General features: G+C 43.3%; 1 protein-coding gene across 9 annotated transcripts in view; it reads right to left on the minus strand.

Moving 5' to 3' along the window:
* Nucleotides 1–22,659, minus strand: part of TEAD3 (TEA domain transcription factor 3) — a 108,491-nt gene that overhangs the window by 29,935 nt on the left and 55,897 nt on the right. For all 9 annotated transcript variants that reach the window (XM_084852913.1, XM_084852909.1, XM_084852911.1 and 6 more), the window contains exon 2: nt 12,189–12,443. In XM_084852913.1, the coding sequence (XP_084709039.1) occupies nt 12,189–12,324 (136 nt within the window). In that variant the 5' untranslated portion in view covers nt 12,325–12,443. The remainder of the gene's footprint in view (nt 1–12,188; nt 12,444–22,659) is intronic.

Here is a 22,659-nt window from a genome sequence, read left to right on the forward strand (position 1 = left end):
GGTCCCAAGTTGGAGACCCAAGCTCTAGTTTATTGAGCCACAGCAGGCTACAATCCAGCATGGCAAATTTAAGCGGGCAGTTTAAGGCTCACTCTATGCCACCATTATGTTTACAAGCCCTCCTGTAGCAGAAGCCCAGGTATGCTACCATGCATGGACAGAGGATGGCCAGCCATGACCTGAAGCCATCCTGATAAACAGCTATATAAAGAACCTGGAGATGCAGCTAATTTTGCTAAGCAGCATGCAATTAGCTTCTTTTTTTCCCTCTTGCTTACCTCCCTGTATTTCATATGTATATTTATTGGGTGATCCTTAACTAGAAGACCACGTGGGATCTGACATCACACTAGATCAAAGAAACGCTTCTTTTCAGAGGGGGAAGTGATTTAATTGACTCAGGATGTCCAGTTCCTGTGCTGACTAAATCATTGTTTCCATGGTTACAAACTGCATGCCCACCACTTGAGAGAAAAGAACTTAGCTTTCTAAAACACTTTTTCTAACTTTTATAGACTTCTGCATTTTGTCTATAGAAATTTTGCCTCCTGGCTTATACCAGTCAGTATCTTACTGACTTCTAGATAAAATGCCATTTCTATTTCTTTCAGTATTTGTTTTACATACAACTGAATGTTTATCCTGCTTTCCTATATAAATCTTATTTTTGATATAACACAGAGGAGAGGGAAATGGCATGGCTAGTAAGTTAAAAAAAGAAAGGTGTGCAAGAAACTGAGTTTGCCTTGGCTCTTTGCTGGCTAGACTGTTTGCTTGTTCTCCCCACAGACCTGATTTGCTGCATCACAGGACTATTCATTCCCTTTCCCTCTTTGGGAGGGGTGACAAGGAGGCAGCTTTCCTTTCTGCAGAATTCATCCCGGGTTGTTGTGGGCTGGACACATCCTTGCTCAGAACTAAGTTCACTGTTGTAACTGCTCATGGCAGCACTGCCAGCACATGCTGCCCTGTGCATACTTTAGGATAACACACAATAGTTGTCCTTTTGGTATGCGACTCTCCCATGTAACAACAACCCATCGCTAAACAACTCAGTGGTCTGGGTGCAGACATCACGCTCCACAACCTACAAAGGGGCTGATCATGGGTTGTGGGGTAAAAGCAGAAGAGATGGGTGCACTGCAGGCAGCATGCCTGCTGTCTCCTGCTCGTGCACAATAATCCATCAGTTCTTCAACAGATGGGTTGTCTTAAAGAAGGAGAGATGAGGCAATCATTGACAGCTTGATTGGGAACTGGGTATATGTGTAAATAGGAGACTGTACTTCTCTGCAGGTGTAACTGGTTTCTGAGATGGCAAATCTGAGAGATTTAGAAACACAACTCTGCATTGACAGATTTCTGAAGTTTATTTTACTAACAACTGTTTAACTAACTGACTAAAAATATTTATTGGTGAATGAGTTCATGAACTAATGGTCTAATAGTACTTGTCTTGGCTGATGTTCACTTTTAAATCTTATTCTGAACAATCCTATGCATGTCTACTCAGAAGTAAGTTCTACTGAGTTCAATGGATTTTACTCCCAGGTAAGTGGGTACAGAATTGTAGCCTTAGTTTATTAATTGATTCTTGCACTGGTTGGATGGATTACAATATTGACAGTTCACTGTATATTGTATCTCATAGGTGTGACATCTATTTGGATACTGCGCTGGTGGAGCGTAGGATGGAAAGAAGAAGGGCGACGAACTTTACCACGACAGCAGTAGCAATCATCTTTCATCCATCCATGCTGCTAATGTCTCTAATGCTTCCCCCAAGTTTTGACTAGTGTGGGAAAGGGGACAGTAGGACTACAGGGAAGCTGGGAGAGCTCCCTGGCCGCTACTGCTTGCCACCCCCGACAATGATGCTCCGAACTCTATGGGCCAGTTTGCATGTCACAGTGGCAAAACGTGGGGACGCCATACGCAAGCTGCTTCCACTTTCTGTGAACAACCTCCAGTTGGAGGTTGTAAGTTTGATGTGAGAACCTAGACCGCTGGGGTTGTTTAGGGACTAAACAACCCCCATGCAAATTAAAAGTCGAAGCACAGTGCACAGTGAGTGTCCCTGCAAATTGTGGGTTAAATAACCCACGATTTGCTGCCGTGACATGCAAACTGGGTCTATGTTTTTCATCATAGCTGCTAGGCTTGCCAGAGCAGCAGTGGCAGGATAGCAAACAGCTACATTGAGGTTTACAACAATGGTCAGAATTAGAGGCTTCAATCTAGGGAGGTGGTGGGGTCTCCCACACTGGAGGCATTCAAGACGAGGCTGGAGAGCCATCTGTCAGGGATGCTCTGACTTGGATTCCTGCATTGAGCAGGGGGTTGGACTCGATGGCCCTGTAGGCCCCTTCCAACCCTACTATTCTATGATTCTATGATACTCTTCCCAGTCAAACTCATATTCTGACATGCACCTTGAATATAGGCAACATAGGCTCCATGACCCCTGGAGCAAAATATATCTTCACTATTACTCTGGAACCAGCCTGGGGTAGTGGTAGTCAACCTTTGCATCTAATCTAAATCAGAAACATGCTAAATCACACCCCAGTAGGTTAAGGGCACTGGAACATTTTCCAGAAATGTTTCCATCTCAACATTTTCCAGAAAACCCATATCATTATGGGCAGTCCAAGAGCAGTTCAATCTGTGCCCAAGAAATTAGTTGTTCAGACTGAGGCTAGGGTCAGATAGAATCCATTACCCCCTGTTTGTCACCTGGAGGAGGCTGTTGAGAACCTAGTTGCAATACCACCCTCTGGCCATTTGCAGTGGTGGTGCTAAAGCACAGCAGAGAATGGTCTAGTAAGCTCCTTCTCCCAAAAATAAATTAAACTGTGTTTTAGTTTATTGTACACTGCTCTAATATCTTTTGATGTGGAGTGGTTTATAAAATGTATAACAAATAATTAATAAACCAACTAGCATGAGTGGTGCCGAGAGTAACATGCTAGGTTCCTATAGCTAGGGCCCCCAGTTCAAGCGTCCTAGTGTCGACACCCTTTCCTTCCTGTTATACCCAGGCAAAATGCTTCCAAAGACTTCATCTGAAATACATCAGTTGCAACCATCTGGCTCTAAGGGAAGTAAAATGTTGAGGGCTAATTCTAATGAGGGCAAAAGAATTCATCAAATACCTTCATTGAAACCAACCGATGACTTGCAAGGGTGCCAGACGTTGTTATTTTACCATGCAGATCATGAGCCGATGATTGATAAAACCATTGGTGTCTATTAGGCAACAGAGAATACAATTTCTTATTCAGGTTGCCTCTAAGTTACAAGCTACAAAATGATGCCACAGATTTTTGTTTCTTGGATTTATTTCAAGGATTTTTGCCCTATCTTATCACCATAGCCTCAAGCCAGCTATGAAACACCAGAGAAGCCAGTGTCAGGAAGAAAGACTAGACAGATCATTGTTCTGAACCAGACTAGCCATTATGTACCATTCAGTGTAAAATTAAAAGTTTCTAGTCCATATCAATATATATGGATAGGTGGGTAGAACGAAAGGGTGCCAGTCTCTCTTCACAGCACACAGGTGTATATTACATTCAAACAGTACTTCAATGACAAGAGAAATAACTGCAATTACTACGTAAGCAACAGTGTCCTGTTGTAGAATCCCCACCACCACCTCCCCAAGGCTTTCCTAGCAGCAGCAGACATTTTTAATTTCCCAGGCTTTTAAATGTACTTAATGTATTAATTATTTTAATGTGTTCTTGTTTTATTTGTAATTTTACCTTGTTCTGCCCTAAAAACTCTGCTGAAAGGTGATATAGAATTTAATTAATTAATTAGGCACACAGCCTTGGGTAACTGTCAAGATCAGGCATAATCTACCCAAACAATGAGAACCATTTGGTAGAAAGGCAGGATAAAAATTTATCAAAAAAATTAAAAGATAGGTAAGAATGAACATATGTCAGGGGTGTAAGCCTGCAACCACCATGCCATTTTCTTTTGCCAATAAATCAGACTTATGCTCAGTTTTCAATAAGGAAAGTTCCTCATGGATGTGCTTACAGTTGTACATTTACTTCTGTGTAATGTCCTGGCTGCTATAAATCACAGTTGAGAAGTGGACAGACAGAAGGATTTGAGTATGGGAGGTCCTGCTTCTGTAAAGGATTAGATATATTTGCTTAGGCAGGTCAAGTCACAATCCCTTAGTTTCTCCATGTGTAAGAGGCAAACTAGATGTTACATGGGAGATGTGTGTAGCAACCTGACTTGTCCTGCTTGTGGGCTTCCCATAGGCATGTGCTTGGCCACAATGGGAACAATACTGGACTAGATTGGTCTTTGGTCTGATCCAGCAGGGCTCTTGTGTTTTTAAGAGTTCTAAACTGAGAGCAGATAAATATTGGGAGGGAGTTGCTTGGAGATCCAGGTACCTATACTGTTTTCCCCCATGGGCAGAAAAGCAGCTGGATGACACGATTTGGAGTGAACAAATGGCAAGCGGGGAAAGTGTTAAGCAAGCCTTTCCCCTCCCATGCTCCTCAGATCAAACTGCCAGCCTCCCATGGCTACTTTTCATGGAAAGAGCAGCAGCAGCTCCTGCCACCCTTTGGAGACTATTATATGCCTCTCCTGTATAACACGTAGTTTGTCCCTAAAAGGGAATTGCAACAACCCTGTGAGGTTGCCTAGTAAATGAACATGCTGAAGAGTGTAAAGCACTTTACAAATTAGAAGTGACATACAATTAGGGTTTAAAACAAACAAAAACAGTAGCAGCAGTAGCAGAAAAATCTTCAGCAAATCCTCTCTCTTCACGGCACTTGTTACTAATTGTGCTCGTAAATGTAGAGACGATTGAGAAGCTCCCTCCATCCATGGATTTCCCCCCCTCTACAGCACCTGCTGTGGCTAACTGTCTCTCTCTCTGGTACCGGCAGGCACTGCAGACCTGACTCTGTTCAGCTGTTCTGGTCCCGTGATTCACCAGAGGCTGTGCCATTCCCTCTCGGAGGGCACGTCCTCCTCCAAATTACTACATTCCCCAAATTCCTCTTCCCTGACACCACCACGTGAACCAGTTGGACAGCTCTGTTAAAAATAACCTAGTGGGGCAACCTTCCAGCCAATCAGCACTCAGCAGCATACCAGCCCTGGCCGAGCGCAACTCAAGTTACACCTGCTGTCTGGGGCAAGTGCGCAGCCTCCCATGTGCGTAGCTAAGCTCCCTTGCCCAGCAGAGGAGAAAGAAGTGCCCCTTTGCCATACACGGACCAGACCCTCTGCTGTCTCTCTCCCCTCTTGCACACTGGCCACTGTTCAAGTGCTATAGGTTACCACAGGTCACAGCTCTCCCCTTCCTTCCCCTCAGTCACTCTTTACAGCAGCTGGGAGATCAGTGCCTGTGTCAGTAACTGGCTCACTCGTTAGCCAAGTATGACCCATTTATCGTAGGCGGTCGGCTCGCCTAGTCAGTGTTCTGGGATTCCTGAGGCATTCTACTTCTAGCACCTGCCTTGAAATGAAGCTATCTTTGACCTTCTAGAAGCCCCTCTGCTCCTACTCGCCCACTGACCCACCCAAGCTTGGAAGGCTTCAGAAGGAATGTCTCTCCAAGATCAATCTAGACAAGAAACACCCGCAGCTTAAGCACCCGCAGCTCTTGCTACAAGAGAAGGCTTTAGCGGTCCATTGCTAGGGCTTTTGGTACAGAGCATGGTGTATTCATAACAAGCACTGAGGGCCTGATTGGATTTTGTAGGAAGAATTTTAAGCACTAGCAGCCAAAATATTCTACAAGACCAGGCTGCATTTGCAGAACACCAAACAGTCTTAGGTATCCTTTTTATTATTTCAGATGGTATTTATTTCAATTACTTTTATACCATAAGGTAAAGCCGCCTCTGGGTGGTTTACAAGGTATATATTTTAAAACAATAAAATATAAAATAATTAAAACAGCAACACAAAACATTTTAAAAACAGCAACATCAGTAAAAATGCTGATCTATAAAATAAAAATGGGCATCCATTTAAAAGCAGACTGGAACATCCAGGTCTTTAAGGCCCATTTAAACACAGTCAGGGCGGGAGTTTATTTTATTATTGTTCTGGATGGTGCATCCAGCCTCTGTATTGTTTGCACACCCTTTTATGTACCAACATGCATTGCTCACAGAAAGGAATTCTCTCGGTGTCGTCATGGAAGGATATTCCAGGGTCACCCTCTCTGTTATTTAGACAGTACACATACACACACACCCTAGAAAGGGGTGCATTGCTCGACATGTATGCACACATGGAAACACAGTTCCGGAGTGGATTATTCCCAGGGGATGATGGGAGTTGAAGTCCAACACATCTGGAGGGCACCAGGTTGGGGAAGGCTAAGATGGAGAAATGTAACACATCAACTGGGTGTTCTCTGGTAAGGCCAGCAGCAATTCCCATAATTGAAGAGGCACTTTCCCCACATCTATGATCATCAGTACATGTGCTACCTTCCTCCATGTGTGCAGGCCCAAGGAAGGTTGGGACTGATTACCAGGGAGGAGGGAAACATACTGTGTGACTAGGCCCTTATGTGTGAAGAGAACAGAAATTAAAATGCATTAAGGATTTGTGAAACTGAAGCTGCTGCTTGCGAGAGCAAGATCACTTAAAATTACAGCAGATAAATTATTTGTGCACTGACTAAATTATTTATCCTTACTTGCATACTTATAACATGCATAAGCAACAGGTAAACGATGGCCAAGAATGTGCATCTTTTTAGCATATGGCCCATCTAGCACATGTCTATGACATGCACATAGCAAAGTGCTCCTAAAGGGAATGCCTATATTTCCTTTGTGATATTCTACAGTTGTTTCTTAAAATGCAAGTACCAAAAGACTTACATGTGAAGCAGAGATTGGCCACAATGCTGTGCACAAGGTTTCTGTCACAAGACTAAAGATGAAGACCTTACAACAAGGCAGTATTTTCTTTTTAAAAATCCAGAACATTTTTAATTCAATTATTTGATATATCATTAAATCGGGATGGGCAAGAAACTAAGACCACAAGTATATACAACTGCATTTTCATTTCATTACCCAAAATTATTTGTAAGGTAAGGGTTTGTCATTCAAGATACCAAAGGGCCAACTTTGGCTCAGATATCATAATGGACAGCAACTGTTGCAGATATAAACTGAAATGGAGAACAATGCCCTGTGGGGATGGAAACTCACAGACCCTCTTCAGCCACTGCCTTGAGCAAATGGTGCTGTCATTATTGTTACTTTACAGACCACCTGAGTTTACTGCGAACAGACTGGGAACTCTACTGGGCACAAGAGAAAAGTCTTACATCCAAGGCCCTATCTGTGGCAGAGCACTGGGTTGCGGCAAGCTTTCTTCTACACCAAAAAGACAGAGGATAAGCACAGGTGGGGTTCAGAGATCAAGTAGTTCCTTTCCAAGCAAGCATCCCTGATCAAGACAGGCCTTGAAGCAAATGAGCTGCTTGCATTACAGCCAATTAATCTAGGCTTCCCTCTCCCCAACCACACTTTAAAAGGTAGGTGCAAGCTGCCTGCCCTGTCCCCTTCCTTTCAACCGTACTCTGGGAGGGAGGCCAACTAGAAAACTATTTCACTCTACTCTTATTGCAGAGAAGAGATTGCTTGGGAGTGAAGAAAAGCAGAGATGGTGCAAAATGTAAAACAAGGTAAAAACAATCTTCTAAACTGAAAAGTGGCCGAATTGAAAAAGACAGAACAGGGCCGCTGTTTCTTTAAGCAATTGCCAGATGTCTCCAAGTGGCTGGAAAAACCAGTTTGTACACTTGGGCTTGATGAACAAAGGCCAAGCTCCCCAGCGGCACTCCAGCTATTCCTGGAGAAATCTAAAAAATGTGCCTCTTCAGAAACCTCCATCATTGCCTCTGTCACAGAGACTCTAGCCATGGGGACCCCGTGTTATACATCTGGGGATATATAATGGGAGGCAAGGTGCAATGTGCCAGCTTGCCCTTGTGTGGGATGAGGAGCAAATTTTGCGTGTTGCACTACAGAATGATGGGAAGAATAACTACTCCAGCTAGATCAGAAATGTAAGTAAAGTGGTCAAAAGAACCGCTCGGGTCAGGGTTCAATCCCAGAGCCTGGTTTTAGTGGCAGAACTCGGCCCTAGACCAAGTGAAGTAACAACAAAGAGTGCTTCTGAACATGAGCAAGTTCCTTGCCACAGCCTATTTACCTACATCTAGGATTAGGGACAGAGTTTCCAGGGCAGAGGATATGGATTCCTCTTCTGGGTTCTTCTTTAATACAAGAACCCAGTACTTAGAGATGGAGTAGTACTGTTACAATTGCCCTCAGACAATTGTTTGAGGCTCATAAACCATGGATTATAAAGTACTCCTCCTTTTAGAAATTAACCACTGGAATTACTACAGCCTACAACATAACTTGGTTCATGCCAAGGAAGAATGAGTAAAACACCCCTAACTCCAGCCAATTGTTTTCAGCAACAATACATAATGCTTGCTGTGTATAGCCATTATCCCAGCCACATAGGAGCTGCTTATCCCTGAGCAGCTCCCATGCAACTGGGAGAACATTTAAGTGACTCCATCCATATGCGTCTTTCCCACAGAACCAGCCATCACCCCTCCTGGCATGGTGCCAATACTATGGGAAAGACTTATGAACTTGGGCACCAACTACATGGTAACGGTTATTTAAATGTTCTCCCAATCTTATAGAATCATGTATAGAATCATAGAATAGTAGGGTTGGAAGGGGCCTATAAGACTATCGAGTCCAACCCCCTGCTCAATGCAGGAATCTCAGTCAAAGCATCCCTGGCAGATGGCTGTCCAACTTCATCTTGAATGCCTCCAGTGTGGGAGAGCCCACTAACTCCCTAGGTAATTGGTTCCAGAAAAGAGTCCCCCCTGCAAATCCTAGCTGCCTCTAGAGCAGGAATTGGCAGCCTTTGGGGCTGAGTGTCACCCTTTTTGCTCTTTACTGTGAAACACAGTGAAGCTGCCTTGTACTGAGTCAGATCCTTGGTCCATCTAGCCCAGTACTATCCATACTGACCGGCAGCAGCAATCCAGGGTTTCAGGCAGGATCTTTTTCTAGCCCTACCTGGAGATGCTGAGGATTGAGTCTGGGACCTTCTGCATGCAAAGCAGGAGCTCTACCACTGAGCTACCGCTCTTCCCCTACAACTGCTTGGAGTGAGAGATGGATACCTGTGTATGTATGAATGAGAGGGGGAATGTGATGCTTGGCTTGAATGTGATGCTTTTTTTCTCATGGAGTGTAGGGGAGGATCTGCACACAGATAAGGCACCTATCACATAGCTGGGCGATCTAAAGCGCACCAGAGCTGATCCTTGTCCCCCTACCCCCAATTAAACTGAGGGCACTGGATGAAGATAAAAGCATTGTTACACTTGGGGGGTCTCAAACTTTGACTTAAGCAGACTTTCAGAAACTGACAAAAACAATGTTGCACCTAAAGCAACAGGCAATGTTACCTCCCCATCTCTGACTCATTTAGCATGGTCATTAATCCGGTGTTTGTTAACAAGACAGTCCATTCCCATGGAGATAGTAATTTGAGGTCACAAACATAGGATAATGACATCACAAAGGTAACTCTAGCAGGGGCAGATGAGTAGGAAGCAGCAATATGACATTTGTTTACACATTTCACTCTGCAGCAACAGGATATAGTTGAGATGAACCAGGGCCTAAATGTTACAATAGAAAACAAAGACTGGTGCACTGGAGCAAAGGAAGACTAGCTCATTCAGAATCCATTCAGATAAACCACTTGTGGTGGCATCCTGGATTTTTCACATTCAAGCCAAACTGGAGTGGCGGACAGCAAGATTTGATGCTTTATCCCCCCCCCCCCACACACACACTTTTTAAAGCTTTCTGAAGGCACATTAGATGTGATGGGTTGACAACTTTGGAAAGTAACTATCTCAATGTCAATAAAAGTTGCAAGCTAAAACTGCCCCTTCTTCATCACCTTCTCACCTTGAAGAAAAGTATCCAAGACAGTCCAGGTTCTATATCTCATTCCTTTCATGATCTCTGTTGCATGATGTTATGGGATATTTTGGTTATCTTTCACATTAGAAATACTCCCAATGCCACCATTTCACAACAGCAACTGATAGAACATTGCCTCCTCTCCTCCTCTCCCAATGCTGGAGGTGAACCAATATACACTGAGTGTTGGTTCCAACAATATGCCAGTGGCTGATCTGAGCAAATTCCTGTCCATACGAGACCTTGTTCGAGGAGTTGAAGCTGCGATCCCATCTGAGTTTGTGGCTAGTATGTAATATGTTTACACAAGTGCAGCACTTACATAAGCAGGGTTCGGATGGTGTTTGGGGAAGTTCAAGATGTCCACTGGCATATTATTGGAACCAAGTGCCACAGAAAAGTTGCTTGTTATCCCAAGGCTTGGCATAAAACTGTGACAATTAAAACCTACAACAGAGCACGTTCAAAAACACAAAGATAGAAAAGAGGGATTTTAGTGAATCAGTAAAAAGGAGTCTTATTCAGTTATCTATGAGAATATCCTGATCTAGAGGGTAAGGCAAAATGTGTAATTTGTGATGTCACTGACTTAATTAGGGTACATTTAATACACAAATAAGATGATTCAAAGATGGGAGAGGCTACTGCACTGTAAACAGATTTATAGCGCAATCTTACACATGTCTTCTCAGAGGTCAGTTCCATTAAGTTCAATGGGGCTTACTCCCAGGTAAGTGGATATAGGATTGCAGTCTTAGCCTTTCACATGTCATAGCTCCATAGCGAGAAGCAGGTTTTATTTAATGCCATGTTGTGGCATTACATAAAATCCAAATACAAGGAAGGTGATAATGAACAAACTTTGAAAAGAGAATGAAGTGTTTTGTTTGTAACCTGCATGAGAGGCCAAATACACCACCTTTCACGCCCAAAGGCAGGCATGTGGGATCCTCAAGCAGACAAAAATCAATCTCTCTTTGACAGGAATGAACTTACCAAACCAGTCTGTCAAGCCAGGCAGAGAGAAGAGTGGGAGGGAAGGGAGAGGTGAGGCATAAGGGAGTGGGAGGGATATATAGACTGAGGGAAGCGCAAAGGAAATATGAATCACCAATCTAGGGAAGAAGAGTTCAACATTACCCTAGAGTTCTTTATTTGCTTCAAGACGGCCACCCCCATAAACACTGTGTTTTCCCTCAGTGTAGCCTTCACATAGTCCATCTCCTTCACTACCACCCCCCTGATCAGGAAGATAAAATACAAGAGCCAAGCCAGTAATGCAGACTGGAAAACAACAGGCTGAGGTGCCAGGAGCAAAATTTGCTTTTAGCCTCCGAGGTCTGTGTGTCAGAGGTACATATTTTAAACTTCAGAATGTTTATGAGAAGCGAATTCCTACTCCTCCACCTGGATCTCTCTAGCCAACAGTTGGAGGGATTTAGTATATTCAAACATACAAACATGGAAATTGAATAGCTATTGTAACAGAGCAATTCAACAGTGAAGGAAGACGAAGACGACGACACACTGGATCAAATCCTCAGATATGGGAAGGACATCACCATATATTTATCCTCACAATAATTTTGCAAAAGAGATCATGCTGCTAAGACTTGCCCATGGCCACCCAGCAAGATTAACTACAAAACAAGGATTCTGTACTTTGTTCTTCCATTTGTACAAATAAATATCCAGATCCATATATCATTTGCTGCATCACATGGTTATCAACTACACCAATGCACATTGCATAACTGTTCCAGACCTAGACAGGTCAAAACACCTTCCTTGCCCTCCCGCTACACCTTAATAGGTGCTAAACAGTGTGGTGCAGTGGCTAGAGTATTGGTCTAGGACTGAGGAGACCCAGGTTCAAATCCCCACTGGGTGACCTTGGGGCAATTTTTCTCTCTCAGCCTAACTTACCTCTCACAGGGTTGTTGTAGGGATTAAAAAAAAGGGGGTGGGGGAGAACCTTGCATATTACCTTGATCTCCTTGGAGGGAAGATGGGATATAGGTCGGTGTATGTAAATCATAAACAGAATATTCCAACCTATGTGCTATTTGAATACTTAATGCATTATCCTTGGGTCTTGTCTGGAACCTGGTTTAAGCCACATGACCTGGTCTCACTCACCATACATTTTGCCCTCGTCCGAGAGGATAATCTTCCGTCGGCCACAGGGCGGGTATATCGCCAGCGCCTCTTGGAAACTCTGTTCAATGTCTGGACTCCACACTCCTTCGGCATCATTGTCCAGACTCTTGTCCATCCCCTCCTGTCCATCTTCTCGCCCCTCCCCGGGGCTGCCGCTGGCGTTCCAGCTGTTGGACGCTATTGTGATGGCTGCTCTGGGCTCTGACCCTGAGCCCCAAATGGCAACTCGTCAACCTAAAGGGCAAGTAAAGATGATGGATTAGGCAAGCTGCCATTGACAGCATCATGACTCCTATAACTCTGGACTACACTATCTTACTCTTTAAGTCAAACACCCATGAAAAATCATTTAAAGAGGGCCTAATTATGGAGAGCCATGAAGGAGGCAGAACTGAAAAGCAGCCTGCATGCAATATCAAAGGACAAAAAGGCTGGGCAGCAGATGAAGAAAAGGCCTCCTAGAGTCCAGTATCTATCATACCCATGTACTTTTAACAAAAATGCATCACATGTACAGAAGCTTCTCCTGTAGACACGATTTCATAGACTAACTATAGTTAAGAAACTACTATATTCCCCTATATATGCCAGGGCTGGGCAACGTGTGGCCCTCCAGATGTTTTGGCCTAAATTTCTCATCAGCCCTAGACAGCACAGCCAATCAGGTTCAGATAGAATGATTGTCAAAAGGTTATATAAGGTTTGAATGATGTGTCAAAAGGTTATATCCAGAACTGGAACTTTTTTTTTTGCTGAGGACTCAAACTTGGAGCATCTTTCAGAAGCATTTTTAACATACAGCAATGTATGTTAAATAGATTGGCATTTAATGGCTGGAAATCAGTATGGACAAGGAAAGGATTATTAGCATTTGTCACATAGCAATTCTTTTTAATATAGATATTTTATATCTGTGTGTGTTTTAAAGCTGATGATCTCCTAGCTACAGAACACAAGTTTGATTCAGCTTAAGCCATCTGTCCCATTCAAGGCTAGCATGATTACAGTCATATTGTGATGCCTTTGCAACCCATCCAACCCTTTAACATTTGACTAAAAAAACACAATGATATATTCTTACATATATTAAGAAGTAGCATTTGAAAACTGTATCCTCCAAAAGTTATATGAGCAGCAGAGGGCATTAAACTGCCTATCTTAGTATCAGAGATTCAGAAACCTATGCAAGGCTGCAAGTACACCAAGCAGCATGAAATAGGCCTCCAACAGAAAATCTAGAAATTACTAAGGAACCATGAGAATATAAGCTCTGAGGGTTGTTGTTTTTCCCTAAGTAATTTTCAAGCTTCTATAGTTGTGGAGAAAAGACAAATGCTCATACAGCTTGATTAATGCTTAGAAACTGGATAGTCTGGGAAGGGTAAAATTTCCAATAATCAAGGAGAGTTATTTCCCCACTTAGCACAGCTCCCAATTTCTCTCAATAAAGCCACTAAACTTTCACATCTGTTAAGAAATTATTCCCTGCCTCACTACCTCGACTCAGGGTAAACTTCTCGTGATCCTCAAGCTTCATATGCTACTTCTCTACTCCTCCCCTGTTCCCCTCAATGCACACAGAAGCTAATGTCCAAACAGGGAAATCCCTAGTTATTTGGATGCAAGATCTTCCTTACTCCAGATATTGAACCTATGAGGGTGCTGTTCTGTTAAGCAATCTCATAAGAAGCTGCCAGAAAAGGTACATACAAGCCTACCTATTTCAGAATGTTGTAATGAAATATTTCAGTTCAACTACTTTTGGCTATTAGAAACATTTTGAGATATTTATACAACATGTTACATTTACATGACACAATTTGTTGTTTACTAAATACAGATCAAATAAACATTCTATCACAGATCTCAATCTATTTGGGGTATTTTTCCCAGTTCTAAAGTCTTTCTGGAAAACCCACATCACTGCTTTTGTAGTACAGATATTCCATAAAAAAACCTTACCAATTCCAATCACACTCATGAATAATGAGTTGCGTCCAATGGAGGTTCTGTGCTAGCAGATAGCACTTCTGCTTGCGCAAGGAGGGTTACCTGGTTTTCATCAATATACTCCCCATCCACTGCAGCCCCTTGTGGGTCCCAAAACACTGTTCCTATGGGTTGGGAGATCTTCCAGAACAGTGCAGGACAGGATGCAGAGGGCAGCAGTAGGCAGGGGGAAATTGGTGAAAAACCAGGAGCCCTGCATTATACGAACAGAAATTCTTTCTACTAGTGCAAAACCATCACTAGATTCAACTTAAGGTAGTTCACGTCACTTAAGTATTATGGTGAGAAACTGTCAAACACATTAAAGATTTTAAATTGGTTTCAACAGCAGGGCATGTTACACACAATTGATCTATTGCTATGAATTTTAATGCCCAGGCATCTAAATATTTTCCACAGGTTCACCTTTAATACAAGAACCCAGTACTTAGAGATGGAGTAGTACTGTTACAATTGCCCTCAGACAATTGTTTGAGGCTCATAAACCATGGATTATAAAGCAAGACATGAGCACTGGGACTAAGCACTCCCCCGCCCCTCACCCTGCCCCTCTCATCATCACATGGCAGCTTCAGTGCAAAGATCCTGGCTTGTATTATGCTAGAGTTCCCCATTATGTCTGAACCAGAGAACTTAATGTTGGTTAACCAACCAGGAAAAAAACACACAAGAAAAGTAAAACAGGATTACATCTGTGAGGAGGGGCAAGAGGAAGAGCACTTGGCCTGAACACACATTTATGGCTTCATAAACCATGGTCAATATCTTTTAGGTTCTAAGAGGCCATTTAGGTGAATCATTGGAACTAGTATTTTGCCTGTGGTATATCATCACAATGTGCAAGCTTCTCACAACATAAGGGACTCATTCTTGCAATTTATCCACATAGGAGGATAAAGTGCCATTGCCCTTGATATAGAGATTCCTCATGGAGACACTAGGACAACCTTCCTCAACCTGGTGCCCTCCAGATGTTTTGGACTTCAACTCTCAGCATTACTGACCATTGACCATGCTGGTTGGGGCTGATGGAAACTGAAGTTCAAAACATCTGGGGCTGCACTATGGGGTTCGCCACCATTCTCCGGTGCTATTATGCTATTCCCAATAGAATGTGATGCAGTGAACTGCCTCATGTCTCAGTGTGCTAGGTTGTTGTTCAGTTGTTAAGTCGTGTCCGACTCTTCGTGACCCCAAGGACCATAGCACACCAGGCTTTCCTGTCCTGTGCATTCTCCCAGAGTGTGCTCAAGTTCATATTCATTGCATCGGTGATGCTATCTAGCCATCTCATCCTCTGCCATCCCCTTCTCCTTTTGCCTTCAATCTTTCCCAGCATCAGTGACTTTTCCAGTGACTTTTCTCTTCGCATTTGGTGGCCAAAATACTTGAGCTTCAGCTTCAGTATCTGTCCTTCCAATGAGCAGTCAGGGTTGATTTCCTTTAGGATTGACTGATTTGACCTCCTTGCAGTCCAGGGGACTCGTAAGAGTCTTCTCCAGCACCACAGTTCGAAAGCATCAATTCTTCGGCGCTCAGCCTTCCTTATGGTCCAGCTCTCGCAGCCACACGTTGCTACTGGGAAAACCATAGCTTTGATTATACAAACCTTTGTTGGCAAGGTGATGTCTCTGCTTCTTACTATGCTGTCTAGGTTGGCCATAGCTTTCCTCCCAAAGAGCAAGCGTCTTTTAATTTCATGGCTACAGCCACCATCTGCAGTGATCTTGGAGCCCAAGAAAATAAAATCTGTCACTGCTTCCATTTCTTCCCCTTCTATATGCCAGGAAGTGATGGGGCCAGATGCCATGATCTGAGTTTTTTTAATGTTGAGTTTCAAACCAGCTTTTGCACTCTCCACGTTCACCCTCAACAAGAGGCTCTTTAGATCCTCTTCGCTTTCTGCCTATCTGAGGTTGTTGATAATTCTCCCAGCAATCTTAATTCCGACCTGTGATTCATCCAACCCGGCGTTTCTCATGATGTACTCTGCCTATAAGTTAAATAAGCAGGGCGACAATATGCAGCCTTGTCGTACTCCTTTCCCAATTTTGAACCAATCGGTTGTTCCATATGTGGTTCTTACTGTTGCTTCTTGACCCTCGTACAGGTTTCTCAGGAGACAAGTAAGGTGGTCTGGTACTCCCATCTCTTTAAGAATTTGCCACAGTTTGTTGTGATCCACACCATCAAAGGCTTAAGCGTGGTCAATGAAGCAGAAATAGACATTTTTCTGGAATTCTCTTGCTTTCTCCATGATGCAGCGAATGTTGGCGATTTGATCTCTAGTTCCTCTGCCTCTTCAGAACCCAGCTTGTACTTCCGGTAGTTCTCGATTCACATACTGCTGAAGCCTAGCTTGTAGGATTTTGAGCATCACCTTGCTGGCATGTGAAATGAGCGCAATTGTACGGTAGTTTGAACACTCTTTGGCGTTGCCCTTCTTTGGAACTGGAATGTAAACTGACCTTTTCCAGTCTTGCGGCCATTGCTGAGTGTTCCACATTTGTTGGCATATTGAGTGCAGCACTTTAACAGTATCATCTTTTAGGATCTTAAATAGCTCAGCTGGAATACTGTCATCTCTGCTAGCTTTGTTGTTACTAATGCTTCCTAAGGCCCACTTGACTTCACTCTCAAGGATGTCCGGCTCAAGTTCAGTGACCGCACTATCATGGCTATCAGGGACATTCAGATCTTTCCTGGATAGTTCTTCTGTGTATTCTTTCCACCTCTTCTTAATTTCATCTGCTTCTGTTAGGTCCCTGCCTTCTTGGTCCTTTATCATGCCCGTCTTTCCACAAAACGTTCCCTTGAGATCTCCGATTTTCTTGAAAAGATCTCTAGTCTTTCCCATTCTATTGTTTTCCTCGATTTCTTTGCATTGTTCATTTAAGAAGGCCTTCTTGTCTCTCCTTGCTATTCTCTGGAACTCTGCATTCAGTTGGATATATCTTCCCCTTTTTGTTTTTCGCTTCCCTTCTTTCCTCAGCTACTTGTAAAGCCTCATCAGACAGCCACTTTGCTTTCTTGCATTTCTGTTTCTTTGGGATGGATTGAGTTGCTGCCTCCTGAACAATGTTACGGACCTCCGTCCATAATTCCTCAGGCACTCTGTCTATCAGGTGTAATCCCTGAAATCTATTTGTCACCTCCACTGTATATTCATAAGGGATATGTTTTAGGTCATACATGAATGGTTTAGTGGTTTTCCCTACATTCTTCAATTTAAGCCGAAATTTTGCAAGAAGCAGCTCATGATCTGAGCCACAGTCAGCTCCAGGTCTTGTTTTTACTGACTGTATGGAGCTTCTCCATCTTTGGCTGCAAAGGACATAATCAATCTGATTTCGATATTGACCATCTGGTGATGTCCACGTGTAGAGTCGCCTCTTGTGCTGTTGGAAAAGAGTGTTTGCTATGATCAGCGTGTTCTCTTGGCAAAACTCTATTCGCCTTTGTCCTGCTTCATTTTGTACACCAAGGCCATGCTTGCTGTTATCCCGGTGATTTCTTGACTTCCTACTTTAGCATTCCAATCCCCTATGATGAAAAGGCCACCTTTTTTTGGTGTTAGTTCTAGAAGGTGTTGTAGGTCTTCATAGAACCGATCAACCTCAGCTTCTTCGGCATCAGTGGTTGGGGCATAGACTTGAATTGCTGTGATGTTGAATGGTTTGCCTTGGATTCGTACTGAGATCATTCTGTTGTTTTTGAGGTTGATTTTGTGGGTGTGTTTTTGAGGTCAGTTATTCCCACCCTGCCCACCCAGTAAAAAAATTAACACTTTGTTGTTTTAAAATTTCAGTCATGTATTTTATTTTCACATGTCTGTTTAAAAAATAACCAGGTTACAAATTAAATCTGAATTTAATATAAACATATTAAAGCATACACTTATAATCTCTTGAAACTGTATCATAAACTTCCATCAAACACAATGGCTTGGATAACAACCCTGAGAGTCGGGATAATCTCCTGAATGGCAGGAAGGCAGAATTGCCCCAAATCCAGGGCTTTGCTCCCAGAACGTGTCTGTGTCCCATTTTGGGCAATTCCTCCCTCAGCCCCCACCCTCCGTACCGGAGTCCATTCCAGAGGGTCCACCAACCCAAAGGGGGAGAGGGAGAGGTCACCTTCTGTGAGTGCTTCTACTGAGTTAAAACTTTTGCATTAAAGGTTAATTTTCTATGCAAAACAAAAGAAAAAAGATCTACAAAGAAAAAAACCCCACAGACTTCTGAAGTTAAGCATTATTAAGGACAGTGTCAGGTACTGGATTTATTATTTTGGATGAGGGCCTAGAAAATCATCACAGGTACTAGGATTTACCATCTTTGTTTTTCACCAGGACAGGTGATCTTGTATTCCTATTTTATTCCCTCTATTTACACAAGTTTTCCAAATGCGTTCAGTTCTCAAATTATCAATTTTGACAACTCTACCAGCCAAACAGGGGCATTTATTTTCTATCTTATGGAGAAACACTATTTTGCCCAATTACCACCCTTTGTTTCTGGTAAGTTCCAGACACTTACTGCTTGATGCTATGCAAGTTTACTTAGAAGTAAATCCCATTTTATTCAGTCGGATTTACTTCCAAATAAATGAGTCTTCAAGTAAGCAATCTTGCTCAGTCTCAGAGAGAACCAGAGAAATCCATTTCTTGCTTCTAAGCAGATAGAATTCTGCAGCGCATGTAGGCTACACGATTTGGGATTTTGGATCATGTTCCTAGGTCATATAAAGTTTCGTTCTAGTTGCAAATCAGTATTTTTTTCATTATTACAGCACACAGTGAGCATGTGGGAACATGTGGATTTCAAAACTAAACCTTGACTTAAATTGGTGGTTTAAAAATGGTATTTTTCTTGGTGATTTTAAATTAGGATATAATGTCAGTGATTTGACATGACGGAAAGAGAACACACACATGAACAGACCACTCTTCTTATGGGACTCATGAATCAGAGGTATTCTTCCGGTTGGCCCAAGTCTTCCCTATTCCCTCCAGAAACATCCTGCAGTGATGTAACTAGGGTGCAGATTCCCATCCACAGCAAAGAGGTAGGCCTGGAAATAGTGCCTGCCACTTCAGCTCCCTCTCCCCTTTGCTCCCCCGGAGCAGCTGAGTGTTTTGCAATAACATGTTCAGCGGCAGCACCATCGCTGCTCATGGGGAGCTGAGAACAGAGAGGTGTCTCCTTCAGTGAGAGGCTTCCTGGACAGAGCACAACAAAGGTCTCCAGGACAGACATCTCCTTTTAAAGAAACTGCAGACAACGAGCTGGCTCAAGTGCTTCCCTTAAGTAACTTCTCGTCTGCTCTCCGAGCTCTGTGATGTCACCCAGTCTCTCTCTTGCTCTCCCTCTCCCTCCCCTTTCACCCACCCCACCCCTTCTTTAGGAACAGTGTAGCCAAATAAGGAGATCAGAACTACAGCAGCTAGCCAAAGAGAAGGGGAGGGTTGAAGGGGAGACTGCTGTCCACACATGGCTCCCAACACACTCTTATTCATAGGCTCCCTCTCCTCCACCCCCCTCTCTCCCTCCCTCTCCCTCTCACACACACGCACACGCGCACGCACACATAGAGCTGTGAGAGGTGCCCAAAGATCAGGCTGCCAGGGAACTTTCAGGAGGCACAGTGTATTCCAGGAAGTTCAAGAGCAGGCAAACATGTGTAAAGATGTGTTCACAGAATAACTGTAGAAGACACTATGAACACATTAAGCAGGGGTGGTTCTGGCTCAAGTAATCTGGGACACAAACTTCAGTAGCAAAGTTGTTTTTGCTGAACATCAGCCAAAGAGAGAGACAGATATGTTTGTTCTCTCCCCCCGCCCCAGCACTGCGCTCTCTCTCTCTCTCTCTCTCTCTCTCTCTCTCTCACACACACACACCCTCCCTCCCTCCCCAAGTCCTAGACACAAGCACAACGAAGTCGCAACATCCTACTGCTACTTAGGAGAGAAACTAACACACAGCCCAAGTTCCAAGTTTTGGACCCTCTGCAGGCAAGACATGCTCTGCATCACCTTTGCCTGCTTGCCCCCTCTCTGAGCACAATCCTCACCATTGCCCAGTGAAATAGGCTGGTGAGCAAGTGGACAGCAGTGGCAGCAGAGGGTTGTTTGCCTTGCTCCTGTTTCTGCATGTTCACTCACCTGCTCTCAAAGAAAGAGAGAGGATGAATGAGCAGACAAGCAATGCTGAGGAGAAATATCATGGTCAGGAGGTTTGTTACTGGGTTGTGGGCCATAACAGCTGGCTGAGAATGCCAACCTTCAGCACTGGCTCTCCTAACAAATCTCCCAAGATTCCTCTAAAGCATCTACAACAGGAACTACTGCACAGAAATTATTCTTAAGCTGTCACGTCTAAAAGGGGACACTTATTTCTCCACATCTCACTCTCAGAAAAAAAGTATTATTTGGAGGGCTTCCCATTCCAAGTACTGGCACTAAAATGAATTGTCGTATCATTCTCACATCAGAAAAATGTTTATGAAAAGCATTTCTGCATTGGAAAAAGTCATGTGTGAACTGGTCCTCAACACCCCCACCCCCAGTTTTCTAGAATTTCAGGAATGTCAACAGAAAAGGCCAGAAATAATAGGGAAAGAAAGAAGCACTCAAGTGTGTGATGGTCCATATTTACAAAGCTCCTAAAGCAATTGCCTTTCATTCCCAACAGATCTCTACTGCCATTTGCTGAGTTGCCCTGAATACACACATCCCTGGGCCAGTTTGCACAACACAGATGGCTTACCATGGGTTATTTAACCCACGATGAAGTGTGGTATGTATCAGGAAACATTCTGAATATGCAGCCCCAAGTGGGGGTTGCCGTGTCGTGTGAACCCAGCCACCGAGGGTTATTTGGGGGTTAAACAGCCCTCACATAACCCTTGGTTTGTTGTAGGGTTATGTGAGGGTTGTTTGACCCTCAAGTAACCTCCAGTGGCTTTGTTCACACGATATGACAACCCTGAGTAGGGGTTGCATATTCGAAATGTCGCACGCATGCACTGCTTCTCACTGTGTGTTAAACAACCCCTGATCAGCCTACCACATTGTGCAAACCAGGTCTCTGTTAGTTATCTGCCACCCCATGCCTAAATCAATCCCTCTCCCACACCCACACTATATAGGCCAATGCATCTAGAAGACCACATCCACCATGTTTTGTGTGGGATTTAAAGGGAATCCTACACAGATTAGGCCTATGTTCCACATAAACAACTCTCCAATAACTATACCAACTTGGTTTGGACCTGACTCAGAATAGTAAAATGGGTGTTGAAGCTTGTGGATGTGCTTGAAGCCAAAAGAGAGGGGCAGGGTAGTAGAGGGTCTTTACTGAAGGCAAAGAAAACTACCCTTGCAGAACAATATTGCCCAATTCCCTCTCAGTCCCCCAGGGATCCTATAAACTGTGGGACAGACTGCCCCTTCACAGTTTAAAGGACTGTGGGGGTTTTGAGAAATTGGCCTCAAAACACACTTCCTCAGAGCTTCACACACACACACACACACACACTCACAGAAGTAGGTGCCCACTCAGAACATTTACTATTTCCCTGTTGAGAGATAGGGTTAGCTGAAAGGTATACTGTCTGTGATGTTTTCTAGAGACAGTATAGTTAGCTGGGTGGGCCATGTTTATCAAGCATCCTATACCCAATACTTAGGAAATGATAGCTAAGAAGCACAAGATATGTCTTTAGTTTACACCTCCTTCAAGTCATTATATGGGAGTAAAACCCATCTATAATATTGGGGTGATCATTGCCTAAAGTAGGATTTGTTCCTACCTCAGCAGCTCTGCCAGTCACATCACCTTTATCCCAGAGGAGAATTGTTCAACACACAAAAGCCATTGCCTTCCTTTTTCTCACAGGATCTTTTTCACAGTGTGTGTGTGTGTGTGTGCTTCCTAGGCAATGATGTGGGTTTTCTGGAAAAGTTTGAATTGGAATCTTTTCTGGAAAATTTTCCAATGCAAATTAAGTTAAGTTGCATAAGGTCATTTGCACAGTAAAAAAATAAATTTGCATCGGAAAATGTTCTGATACACTAGAGCAGGGGTGGGCAACTTGTGGCCCTCCCATGAACCCTCACCGTTGGCTATGCTGGCTAGAGTTGATGGGAGCTGTAGGCCAAAACATTTGGAGAGCTACAAGTTGCTACCTCTGCCCTAGTGAGATCTACTTTAACATGCTTATTTTACTTGTATTTAATAAACAAAGCTTAAAAAAGTACCCCATCTTATTTTTTTGTCCCAGTACACCACAAGTATTTGACCTGAAATATCTGAGGGGAAAAATTAAGGCACACTTAATGTGATTTAAATGTTATACTGTGTAGAAATATTTACTGGAATACTTAGAAACATTTAAAGACAATAACATGTACTTTCCTTACATCATTTAAATTTAA

This window comes from Heloderma suspectum, chromosome 4 (genome assembly GCF_057233095.1).
Source record: "Heloderma suspectum isolate Gila_16-S chromosome 4, 16-S_ref, whole genome shotgun sequence".
Classification (NCBI taxonomy): domain Eukaryota; kingdom Metazoa; phylum Chordata; class Lepidosauria; order Squamata; family Helodermatidae; genus Heloderma; species Heloderma suspectum.